The 12,931-nt window shown below is 41.2% G+C and overlaps 1 protein-coding gene across 32 annotated transcripts in view; it reads left to right on the top strand.

The window, feature by feature from the left end:
* Positions 1-12,931, top strand: part of ank3a (ankyrin 3a) — a 124,912-nt gene that overhangs the window by 87,379 nt on the left and 24,602 nt on the right. For 23 of the 32 annotated variants that reach the window (XR_004660198.1, XM_034898714.1, XM_034898723.1 and 20 more), the window contains 9 exons: positions 1,782-1,905; positions 5,905-6,007; positions 7,595-7,704; positions 8,516-8,548; positions 9,486-9,710; positions 10,608-10,762; positions 11,049-11,260; positions 11,498-11,705; positions 12,029-12,125. Coding sequence is in view for 31 of the 32 variants with exons in the window: in XM_034898714.1 (XP_034754605.1) it covers positions 1,782-1,905; positions 5,905-6,007; positions 7,595-7,704; positions 8,516-8,548; positions 9,486-9,710; positions 10,608-10,762; positions 11,049-11,260; positions 11,498-11,705; positions 12,029-12,125 (1,267 nt within the window). In the remaining variant the exon portion in view is untranslated. Of the gene's footprint in view, positions 1-786; positions 1,294-1,781; positions 1,906-3,312; positions 3,325-5,904; positions 6,008-6,875; positions 6,927-7,594; positions 7,705-8,515; positions 8,549-9,485; positions 9,711-10,607; positions 10,763-11,048; positions 11,261-11,497; positions 11,706-12,028; positions 12,126-12,931 lie in introns of those variants that run through there. The other 9 variants (XM_034898711.1, XM_034898734.1, XM_034898739.1 and 6 more) reach the window with 3 other exon arrangements.

Raw genomic sequence — 12,931 nt, 5'->3', positions numbered from 1 at the left:
AACCAATGTGAAATTAGGGTATGTCTGTCATTGTTAATATTTTTTCCATTGTTGCTTATTGATTGTATAGTTAGGCTGGATGGCATTTGGGTTTCTGTGGACATTTTCCTTTACCTGTAGCCTACTGTTTTAGAGAGAGGGACAAAGAGAGACTGTTTTGATGCAGCGATGTTTCAGGTTCAAAGTCAAACTATACAATAGAAGGAGAGGGTGGGGGGGTGCGTGCGCGAGTGTTGTGTAGTAGCCTTTCTAAATGGGATGGTGATACGCAGCAGCGGGGAGCCAATTGTTTTCCAGTTGTGTCAAGTCGGACAGAAACAGCTAGAAAACATAGGAAGTTAGGTCTTCAATTTAACCATCAGAATAAAAGCCTGACATGCCTCAAAATGAAAGCTATGCAACCTTTCTTAAATTCAAAATCCATGAAATTATGTTGGATAGTTTTCATCTTTTCGAGTATATAAATCCAATGCATTAATCTATGCATAAATCCAAAAACTGGTCACCCTAGTGTATTATTCTGATAATGTTTTAGAATAATGGTGCAACATTTTTTTCTGATATCCAGATGTCCAAGCGTATGCTAACCAAACACAACTAGCTAAATGTGCAGAGATTAGTTACTTCAGCAATTCATGTCCCAATGCATTTTCGTAACTTGTGACATATTGCATTTTGTCATCATTAGGCCTACTCTTAATTCATTTATAATAAATACATGTTCACGGCATATACTCTTCAGATTATTGATATAGAGACTAGGAAATTAAAAAAAGTAAATAGTAGGAAGAAAGAATCATTTTCAAACAGTTAGGGATTCATGCAATAAGAACGTGGGATGCAAATCATGGTAGCTAAATGTGGCACTGTCCAAGCACCCACAAAAACCTAATGGAACGGGTGACCACATTTCCCTATATTTAACTTTTAAATCATGAACTTAGTTCCCATATTGCTTTCGAGAATTGATTTTGGTGACGTCGTGAGTTTTGAACGCAAGGTGGTGGATATTATCATTCTTAGTTGAGGGTTGACAACTAAACCCCTTTCAGTGATGGTTTTATTTTGAAATTTGACACCGGAAACCTGTACTTTTACTGTAATCTAACTTGACACTTTTGCTGGTGTCTGATTGGAGTGCGGCAGTATCGAAGGCAGGGGGAGGGGCTGCGGGGAAGGAGCAGAGTGTTGCAGGCAGGACAGAGCCGGACATGAGGGAGAAGGGGAAACACAGTCGCCGCTCCGCCGGCTTCATTGACCGGCGTGTCATCGTTCACCGGTCCGCCGATAGAGGTGCGGTGCGGTTCTTGCACTGCCTGCTTATGCTCTGCTTATTGTGCTCAGGCTTTGGTTGTGGTTAAGCCCTCTGCTGCGCTCTGTGTTTGAGGGAAATGAGCTGCGTTTGGTTTTACAGGAGAGCTCCAGATATACCGCAAAGTAGCTTTGCTGCTGATTCTGATGGTATTTTTCTGTCAAGTTATTTCTGTATAACCTGTCTGTTTTAGATCAAGACAATCAAGTCAGCTTTATGTTGTTGTTGTCACAGTTGTGTCTAATGACAAGACAAAGTTGCAGTAGGCTATGCAGTTGCAGTGAGGTATTTGGGGTTTAATAAATGATCCAAGGCCTGCTCTCAGTACCATAATCAAATAAGCAAGAGACTGAGGTCGGCAGTGATGAGGCTGGTCTTTCTTCCTGAAGTGCCGCATCGCCTCTTTTTGCCCGGATTAGCTTGTGAAGTTAACTGGAGGAATTTTATGATTTCATCCCCCCCCCACCAGGCGAGGATGCTATGACCGGGGACACGGACAAATACCTGCGACCACAGGACCTGAAAGAGTTGGGGGATGACTCTCTCCCACAGGAGGGGTACATGGGTTTCAGCATAGGAGCCCGCTCAGCCAGGTAAGCACCTGTAATTTATACTAAAAACCACTGATTTACTCTGTAACTATTATATCCAACTTGTTCTTAGAATATTGTGGCCAGTTTGTTTTTATATTTGCCATCAATGCTATGGCAGTTAATCCTGTTCACACAGATTTATGATGCCGTATCTGATATGGATATGGTATAGGCTCGTTTATGTTGGTCTTAAATAGATACTATAATGTACAGACCCTCCAACACACACACACACACACACACATACTCAAACACAAACTCACACTCACACACACAAAACATTATAATGGAAATCGCTAGAGAAAGCAGCTGGAAAGTTGCCATCCAATGATTCAACCTGACAAAATGATTCAGCATTTTGCGTGGCCTCATTCAAACCCAGGCAATGACCACAAATGACCCATAGTGTAACACAAGATATATATGCTGTGTATTTGAACTGTGATGCCTTTGATACTCTCCGTGAACAGCTGCTCATCAGGAGTCGGCACAGGCCTGCAGTTTTAAATAGTGAACAAAGTATGTACTGGAAAACTGTCAGGCTCCAGTGAAAACACATCAGCAACACACAGGACAATTGTTGTGCAGCCCCAGAGTGTATTGTAGCCACACTGACAGATGGCAGATGTACTGTGATTATTGGATTGGTAAAAACAACTAAAATAACTTTGACAGGAAGCTACATGTGTTGGCAGGCCACAGCATACAAAGAGAAACACTGAATTAAATGGAGATATTTCATGTAAACAAGCTTGTTTGGGCCTCGTGTAAAGTTTTAGATTGAATGATGTGAATTTGTGATGTGAGTTTAAATATTCAAATTATATTAATTAAAAGAGGTGTGTGATCACATGGCTCAAGTTTCAGTTACTTGCTCAAACTGTTGTTTGTTTACAATTGTTAACAGTTTATTAGTATTTAAGGGTACTACAGAGAGGTTTATTGTAATATAATATTACTTTCTCTATGTACTAAAATGGTAAATGTTATACTGCTGCTTCAGTGTAATTGTTTGACAAAACAAACAGTTTGTTAGCTGAAATAGTATTTTGAAATCATTGAGATTGCAGGAAGGTGAATGTAATTTTGTGACATACTGTAATTCATTGATCTATGAATGTATGATGCTGAGCAAGTTCTTTTCTTTTCCTTACCTTTGTGTTTATGACATCGGCATTGCATGGTTTGCTTTTTGACTGGGCTGTACACTCAAACACACAAACTCAGGAAAACGTAGCAGTGCTTGGGCCTAGTCGTAACATACAACCATGCAAAAGCACAGCATCAATGTCATATGGGAGGAAAAAGGAAAGCCGCATCATGCTTGAATGTCTTCAAAATGCTTTGCTTTTCACTCTTCTATTTTGTTCTTTTCCTTGTTTTCCTGCACCGTGTCCCTCATTCTAGCCCTAGACTCAGGTAAGAAACGAGTAGTAGTTGTAGTACTAGTAGGCAGCATTAGCTTTGAATGGTACCCCCCCCTTCCCTGTGTGACCCTTGAACTATTGTTTAACCCCCACCCCAGCCCCGAAAAACCGCTATCCCAAACAATGAGTCGTCCTTTGTACATTGGTGTCATCCAGTCTTGGTGTAGCTCTGTTTGTGGTAACAGATTTGTCACTTTGTTGCTGTTACATGTTGTATTTTGAGATCGTCACATTTTCACATTCACCATATTCTGTCATATGTCTTCACTAAATCATCACATTTGCAAAATGAAAATGTTTTTACTTTTTGATTCAGGTTTCGAAAAGAGGCAATCTTGCTGGAAATTTATAAAATAAAAGCCACATTTGTGTTTTTGACTTTTCTTCAGTTGTTTGGAATAATGGTATAACTTTTTGATGTGGCGTGTTCCTAAGTGGCACTTTATTATTTGTGTATTTGTAGTGCCACTGAGTGTAACTTCCAGGGATCAAAAACTAATTTTTTTTTTTTTTAAATGCACCCCTTTTATCTGCTACATTGACATGTCAGTAATTGGACATTCATTCAGGATTATTCTGGAAGTTAAATCATGGTTTGCAGAGATGGAAAATTGAATGCCTAAGATTTCTCTGGAATTTTGCCCAGCATATAGAAATCATTGAGGAAGGACACTCGGTCACTCAAACACAGATGCATTTACTCACAAACACAAACATGGACACACAATGACTCAAACAGTTGTCTCTTCAAGTCCACACAGATGGCTTTGGTATATAAAGGGAGATGCAAGATGGGAAAAACAAGTCATTTGGATAATGGGAAGTGTAGTTTACAGCAAGGCAGACTGTAGATCAAAAGTAAAAAGAGTGAAGTGGTGTGGAAAAAGGAAGAAAGGCAACAGAGAAGAATGGGGTTGGAGGAATGCAGTAGGAAAAGTGAAACAAGTCTTCTATTGAATGAATTGTTGGGTACTTACAGTAGAGCAGTGTTCTTCAACAGTGGGTCCGGGGCCCTAAGGGGGTCCTCAGAGTTACTGCAAGGGGGCCACCAAATCGTTAAGTCTTTTCCAAAATTAAAACATATGAGCAAATATGAATGCCCACTGCTTCTGGCCTATAGCTAAGGTAGTCACCAAGGTAGCCATCCACAGATACAGTTACAATTTATTATTTTAATAGCTTAGTATTATAAACTCAAACTAAAATGGTATAGTATGGATAAAGACTTTAGGCTGCCCACAAGTTATTGTAGGTCCAGTGTAATGTAACTTAATGTCTCCCTTTCAGTTAAGGGGAAAACCATTGAAGACCCTTGCAGTACAGTAATGGGAACAATGTAGATATATTAGAGAGGGAGATTATGGGACAGCATTATAAAGGCCGAGTCCTGGTAGGTGGCATTAAGTACAGAAACAGGTTCCAGACAATAGATGGGACAACCAAGATAATTAGCCACAAGTAAAGAAACAGGAAAATGGAAAATCTTGAATGTTTAGGGAGGAGAGGAGGATGGACAGAATGATAAAGGGGAGGAAGCTGTGAAACAGAGTCTGGGGGGGAAGAGGGGTAACGCCAGTCCATTCAGGGCGTTGAGTTGCTTGGTAACTTTGATGGTGGGTTAGGCAGGCTGTGCTGAATAAAGGGCTTCTCTCTGTGCTGAATGGTGTGCCCACTCAAACACGCTGAGCTCTGCATTTTCTTCCCTCTCCCTCACCCACCTCCTCTTCTTCCCCCCTTCGGCTTTGTCACTGTGATTGTACCCTGTTTAACAAACTCATACAAAAACACACTCGTTGTAAAAGTTGTTTATCTGCCTATAGAAGTCAAAATTAATGTGAATGTTCTACTGCCCTGATCAAATCCCTCTAGCAAAGACCCAATAACATATTGAAAAGGATCTACAGCACCCAAGGGGGCCTGACAGGCTGCAAAAATAGGCACACATCACCACACACACAGCCATAATGCAGACTGCAGTAAGACAGATTGGAAGAACAGCTTCCCTTTTGCATTTTTGCTGCTCAGAAACAGGTCTAGGTCAGCTGCTAATCTTAGAATAAAGCAATGTCAATGTCTTTGGGCTTGAGTCAGATTTAACCATTTGAAGCACTTTTGAGCAAACCTTATTGCTTTTTACTGTAAATACATGATCTGCACAAAGACTTCACAGCCAGGTGCTTACACATACAGTCATATAATCTGTTATATTTCATAATTTAGAGATAACAGTTAGTTACCTCTCTTCATATAGAAATGGTCCCAATAGGCATCTGTGTTTTCTTTCAGTCTGTTCCTCTTTCCCTTTATCTCTTAATGCAAATAAACTGACCACACTCGCATTTCCATCTCTGAATAACCTGCTGCATTATCCTTTCCTTGTTCAACTGCGGGCTCTCCAGCCTCTCTCTATTTTCCACTTATAACTTCTGGACTCTCTCTGTCCAGTAAGTGAAAAACCTAGTTCCCTGGAGGTTGCATCTAGTAATGGATTCCTTGCTTTTTGTTTTATGTCGTGTTCCCCTGCCCGTCACTTGTTGTTGCCCACGGCGCCGGGTTACGTGGTAACATGTAGCCTCCGCTCCTTCAGTTCGGATAGGTCCAACACACTCAACCGGAGCTCCTTTGCACGAGACAGTATGATGATTGAAGAGATTCTGGCGCCCACTAAGGACACGGTAAGATCCAATTTTTTGTTTTCTCTTTCTCTCAGTCTATGTTCACTTTTTCCGTTCTTAGAATCTTTAGCTGTCTGTTTTACAAGCTTTGATGTCTCCTTTTCACCAAATTCCCTGGCATATTTTCTTTTCTTTTACAATGTCTTTTTGTCAGTGGTTTGGTGAAAAAAAAACAGGCTGGGTAGAATTAAAGCAGGGGAGCTTTACTCGTCTTGCACAAAGGTCATAACAGAAGCAGTGTTGATGCCATGCTTTCTTTTGCCAAAATGCTGAGGGAGAGTGTATAGCACCTTGACGAAGAGTTTATTCAAACCTAAGGGCTTTGGGAGGCCCCCTGTTTGCTTTCTCACGGAAAAAACGCAGTGCTCTGCAGAGCTCATCTAGCTTGTCAAATGCTTGTTTTGGTGGTCAGGAGCAAAAACAGAAAATGTAACCTCTTATTATAAACAACTTTAGTAATATTTCCTACAAGTTTGATGACATTATCCAAGATCTAAAACTATACATGGCCAAAATATGCACCTCGACTCGCTTCTTTTACAAAATAAGCAAATGTTTTGGACTTCCAAAGGGTTTCCCATTAAATTGATATTATGTCTAACTGAAAATATACAGTATATAACAGTCATTTTTTCCTCATTGATGGACCGTTTCAGTGCCATCACACTATAATCTGCTACATATGGTAGATGAAGTTCCAGTTATTAAGGGATTGTTTGACTAAATCGTAGGACCATCTCATCTTTACAGAGATAGGATCATGTTTTCGTTGTTGGAAACTGAATCCTTCAGTGAACCAAAGCACCACAAACTCAATCGTCTGGACCGTACAGTGCCTCTGTCTGAACTGTCTTTCTTCTCCCCTAAGCTTCAGAGTGTCTGTAAAGACATTTCCTACTTGGTTGACCCACTCAATAAGGTATAAAGAGTTCATGAATGCCTCATTCGTTCGTCAGTTTGTTGTTTTTCAGTCACTGTGGTTCAGCTCCCATTGCTCTTGAGTCTGTTTTGGGTCCATGGCATCCTCATCTCATTCTTTTGTGCTAGTCTGTGTTTTGTGAATGGTCGTTCCCATGCTACTTTCAGTGTACACAAGTTCCCATGATCCGATGTTCACATGCAAAATGATCTATTGAAGCTGGTTTCTAGATTTTCAAGCATCATGATTGCAACACATAACTTTTGTACGTTTCAGTGTAGCACCTTCACTCGGTTATCGATTGTGTCTTTTTGTCCTAAATCTGGTGAGACTGTAGATACTGGTGACAAGTTTTGTTGAAATATTAGTTCAAAAGACGGAAATTATCAGCTCATTGCTCCATATCATGAATGACTTGAGGGTCATGAAAAAAAGAAGGGAGGGTCATGTCTATCAACTGTGATGTCTGTGTAAGGGTTCATAGTTAGCTTTCTTTTGTCTTCTTGGTGTGCTATTTTCCTTCCATTCACTATTTATTTTATTTCTGTCTTTATTCCACCTTCTTCTTCTTTCACCTTAATCTCTATCTGCCTTTCCCACGCTCTTAAACCTCCTCTTTCTCTGTCTTATCTTTTCTTTCTCCTCTCTTCACCTCTGTCTTCTCCCAGCACCTGGCTGTGACCAGAGACTACAGCTCAGAGTGTATGCGGCGCTACAGCTGGACTCCGGACACCATGGACCACAGCCACAACACTGTGTCCAGCCCCATTCACTCTGGGTAAGAACAGCTGCAAACTGTCACGATGTGTTTACCAGCAGGCACACACGTACACCACATACACTGCTGCATGTACAGCCACATAACGGTTACATGGATTACACATTGCCTATGCTTCCTGCACACATACTGTTGCATTGTCTTTTGTTCTCTTTCTATAAGAGTCAATATTCGGCAACTGCAGCACTGATGCAGACATGATGCAGGGCTGTGGAATTTCTGCAGTGCTGCTACTGTACACATTGCATAACACAGACAAAGACACAGTCCATCCTCTAAAGCTCTCATGTCATACCATAAGACTAAAGACATGGTCCAGACGTCACCTCCATGTTCACTGACATCATCTCTATTTCTGTCCTCACGGATGCAAAGTACAGACTGTGTGAGCTCATGATACAGTGGCTTGTGTGTTTCATTTGGATAAAGTGATAAGACTTTGCTCCCATGTCTTTCACATACTTTGAATATACAACATTATAAAGTCTTCTTTAGATAAACAGTGCTGTCTTTGCACGGAACTAAATGCTTCATATTTTATTTACTTTCGAAAGGAAATGCTGGTATCTGTCATGTCCAGTTTTGTTTGACTCATTTTTAGGCCTTTTTTTTACCATCTATATATCTTCTTTGTTTTTTTTTGTGTCATTTTGTCCCTTCTATCCCTTGATTTTCCACCCCTGTGGTTTTTGATCTTTCTCTCATCTTCAGCTGTTTGTACGAATCCCGACAGTGATTGGGAAACTTTGATACTAAAACTAGGTTTTGGGGGTTTGCCTCCTGCATTGCCTCCATTGTGTTTATTTTGCAGCCTCTCCTCCCCGCTCCCTCAGTATGACTCCAGGTGATGACTGAGTTTGCTGCTTTCACTCAAGATGCCGCAGTGATGTCACTCATTCCTCCACCTCTGTTTTTCTACCTCTCTTCTTGCCACTCTCTCTTTCCCTCTTAGCCTCCTCTACTCCTCCATTCTGTGCTTGTCTCATGTGTGTGGTCAGGTGTTTCATTTGCACTGCCTAGATATTAGTTTGTAGTCGACGTGTTTGGAAGTCTTCTCATTGATGTGCCATCTATCTCTCTCTCACATTCCATATTTACAATAAATCTTCTTCAAAACCTTACTGGGATTCTGCTATTTCCAACATACAGTATTAAAAATGCATCCATACAGTACACAACACAACCCTTGTAGTGAAAAGAAAAGCAACATTTGGCTTTAGGCATAAGCACTGCTCATGAAAAATACAGTTTTTCCTACTCCATCGTCACATTTTTAACTTGGGCCAATGATTATATTAATGGGATGCCAAAATGTGCTCTTAATTTGAGGACACATCCCATATTAATCACATTAACCCTATCTTGGTAAAACATCTGTGCAGGTGTTTTAATATTTGATCACTGAATGCTGCTTTAGAGGAACTGAATCTTTGGCAACAGTCTCACCGTCAGCCTCAGAAATGGAAACTGAACTTTCTGCTACTTCATTCTCACCCTGTTTATTTTCAGTGAGTGTTTAATGTTCTAAATTGAGCCAGGCAAAGGTGAGATACTGTCACCTTTCAGAACTCAAAGCATCAGTTTTTTTTTTCTCTTCCTATCGTTCTGTCCCCTTCTCTCTTTTTGTTAATTTCTCTCTTTTCCTTACTTTTTTTTGAGTGTACAGTGATCACAGCATGGGAATCGTCTTCCTCACTTGTGTCCATGGTATAGCTTCTGGCTATCTTTTTTCTCTGTTGATGTCTTTTCCTCCTCTAACATTATTCCCTTTAACTATGCAGGTTCTTGGTGAGCTTCATGGTGGATGCCCGCGGTGGTTCCATGAGAGGGAGCCGCCACAATGGCATGCGCATCATCATCCCACCCAGGAAGTGCACGGCGCCCACGCGCATCACCTGTCGCCTGGCCAAAAGGCACAAACTGGCGTACCCTCCGCCCATGGTGGAGGGAGAGGGGCTGGTCAGCCGGCTGGTGGAGGTTGGACCCGCTGGGGCTCAGTTCCTTGGGTAGGACACTTGGGACTTTTTTTTTCCTGGTGTGGATGAGTCGCTGTTTTCAGCAGGCCAGGGGACAAATCAAAGGGGAATGTCTACTTTAAATAGCATGACTCACCAATGGTGGTTTGCCAGTGGAGCTTATTAACCAGGAGGGCTGGGTATTGTTCAAAATGTTTTGCTACCAATACCGGGACTTTGATACCAATTCCTAAGTGACACTTTTTTGATACCAATTTATTTAAACAAAATGAAAACAAAATTGCCCCATTACACATTACAGCACAAATATTTTTTTCTATTTGGACACCTGGGCGGCTCACCTGGTAGAGAGTGCGCCCATATACAGAGGTTTACACCTCGACGCAGCGTCTGTGGGTTTGACTCCAACCTGTGGCCCTTTGCTGCATGTCATTCCCCTCTTACTCTCTCTCTCTCTCCCCTCTCTCCCTTCTCTCTCTCTCTCTCTCTCTCTCTCTCCCCCCCCCTTTCATGTATTCAACTGTCTGATAAAATAATAAAAGAACACAAATAATTTAATCTATTTTTTAGCTCTTGTTGCTACACAGCCGTGTCTGTGTAACGTAGAGTTTTTCCTCCGTGTCTCTACAACGTGTAACATTAGACAGCCAATCACAAACATTATTACAGTAGATCTGGTTGGAAGCATACTCCATGCTTATTGGCTCTCTGATGCTGATTAGATTTACTCCATAGGTATTAAAATTGGGTATTGAAGGAGTAGGCATTTTTCAATACTCCATACATTTGATGCAATTCCATAAGTAGCTGAAAACTATTGAATTCGGTACCCATTACTATTAACCAGTAATTATTCTTAAAACATCTAAGCTGCCCTAAGGTTTTTGTTTTAATTTCCTCAGACTGTTTCATTGTATTCTCTTTCAGTCCTGTGATTGTGGAGATCCCTCATTTTGGGTCCATGCGGGGGAAAGAGAGGGAGCTGATTGTGTTGAGGAGCGACAATGGTGACACTTGGAAGGAGCACCAGTCTGACGCCCGACCCGAAGACCTCATTGAGCTGCTTACTGGAATGGATGAAGGTAAAGGAAAGGTTATTCAGTGGGCTCTAACTTTTACTTACAATACATTGTACAAAAAAAGCTTTTTGTCCACAGTGATTGGATGAAGGTGAGCTGAACCCCTTAGGCAAACCTATACTACATAACCCACGGGTATATGTCTGCTGGTGACCTAGAAAACACATTTTCAATCCATAAGCATGTTTTTCAGTTTTATTCCGTCTGTTTAGCCTTTTTGTAGTGACACTGACCATGATGTCATACCTCAACAGTACCTAACATTTACGTGTATTATTTTCTGTCACAGAGCTGGACAGTCCTATTGAGTTGGAAAAGAAACGCATTTGCCGCATCGTCACCAGCGATTTTCCTCAGTATTTTGCTGTGGTATCACGGATCAAGCAGGAGTCAAACCACATGGGCCCTGACGGAGGCTTGCTCTCCAGCAGCACCGTGCCCATGGTCCAGGCCTCATTCCCGCAAGGGGCGCTCACCAAGAGGATCCGTGTTGGCCTGCAGGTACAGCAGGACCCCTTGGATCAGCTCAAATTCAATCTGTTTCATGACTCAGTTTTTTTTGTCGCAAATACTGTACACTGACCTGTTGTTTATTTATACATGACCTATTTTTTGGTTACATGTTTGAAAATTCCTCACATGCCCAGACTTTTTATTTTCATAAAAAGTTCTGAAAAATATTGAACAACCATTTCTTAAAGTTGAAACATTTCTCTGTCTTCCTGTGTGTCTGTTTAGGCCCAACCTGTGCCAGATGACTTGGCGAGGGCGGTCCTTGGGAACAGAGCCACCTTTAGCCCCATTGTCACTGTAGAGCCCAGGAGGAGGAAGTTCCACAAGCCGATCACTATGACGATCCCTGTCCCACCTCGATCGGCAGAAGGCCATCCCAGTGGCCATCGAGGCGAATCTGCGCCCTGCCTGCGTCTGCTCTGCAGCATCACAGGTGAGTAGACCTGTAGATAACTAGAGCATGACAGTACTGTTGCAGTACCTCTATCCTAAATGCTATTGCAGGACTTGGTTGCAAGTAATAAAATGTGATAAGTGACACCAGCCATAGTTCTTCATCCACTTGAAACAGAGTAAGTAACTCGGGGTCACTATGAATTGAATAGCCGTGGGCACATCAGGCCTACTTTGATGTCAGAAGCCACCGATCGATAGAGGGAAGATGAAGAGCTGAGAAGATGAAAGGATTACGAAAGCTAAAACACTGGCAAGGTTGGAAAGGCAGTGAGCTCATCTTTGGGCCCTTGTTTCATACAGGAGGGACGTCCCCTGCTCAGTGGGAGGACATCACAGGGACCACACCGCTGTCCTTTGTAACTGATTGCGTCTCCTTCACCACAAATGTATCGGCCAGGTGAGACACTATATTTTTACAGTGTGCCTTGTATTGTATCATTAACACTTTTTCTCCAATGATGGGTAATATATATACATACCTATTTGCAGTTGTAGTAAAAAATCTTTAATAAATCAAAATGGGCCCCACATTTTCCATTTTGGATAAATAAAGAACTATTGATCTATATGGCTGTGTTGTGTCCTCATAAAAAAAGTAATCAAGGGAAGTTTAGTTTTCTTATTCTTAAGTGTTCATGCATGTGGGTCCTATCTAGAGATGTGTTTATAAGGCGATCAAAATGAAATGAATTTGCCACTATTTTGATCATTAATTAATTAATTTTTCAAGCAAAATGCCTAACATTTAAGTTTAAAAAATCACTGCTTTCTGACATTGTAATGAATCAAATGATTATCTCGATAATGGAAATAATAGTTAGCTGCAGGCTTGGTCCTACTACTCTGGAAAATGCTATAAATAAATCCATGCACATTGAAATCGCTGCCAGAAAAAATTTCAGTCGGCCTTAAACTAGTGACTGTGCGGTACCAGGAAGCAATGACAAATTGGCAGTGAATCCTAAAATCTATCACAGTAGAAAAAACTGTCAGTTAAATCGCCAGAAGGTAATTTTTCCTGACTTCATTTTTTCCCAATCATCTCTCTTTCACTACACACATAAGGTGAGCGAGATCCACATTTGTTTGACTATTCATGTTATTGGCTGATTTTAATTGAATTAAGTGACCCGATTTTGAGGTTTTTGTTTCCTGATTCTCTCTGTAGTATTCAAACAGACAGTTTTCTATGTGACCTTGTAT

Source organism: Etheostoma cragini, chromosome 17, assembly GCF_013103735.1.
Source record: "Etheostoma cragini isolate CJK2018 chromosome 17, CSU_Ecrag_1.0, whole genome shotgun sequence".
Lineage (NCBI taxonomy): Eukaryota > Metazoa > Chordata > Actinopteri > Perciformes > Percidae > Etheostoma > Etheostoma cragini.
Note: the sequence above shows the minus strand (reverse complement) of the source record. Positions and strands in the feature narration are given on the sequence as shown.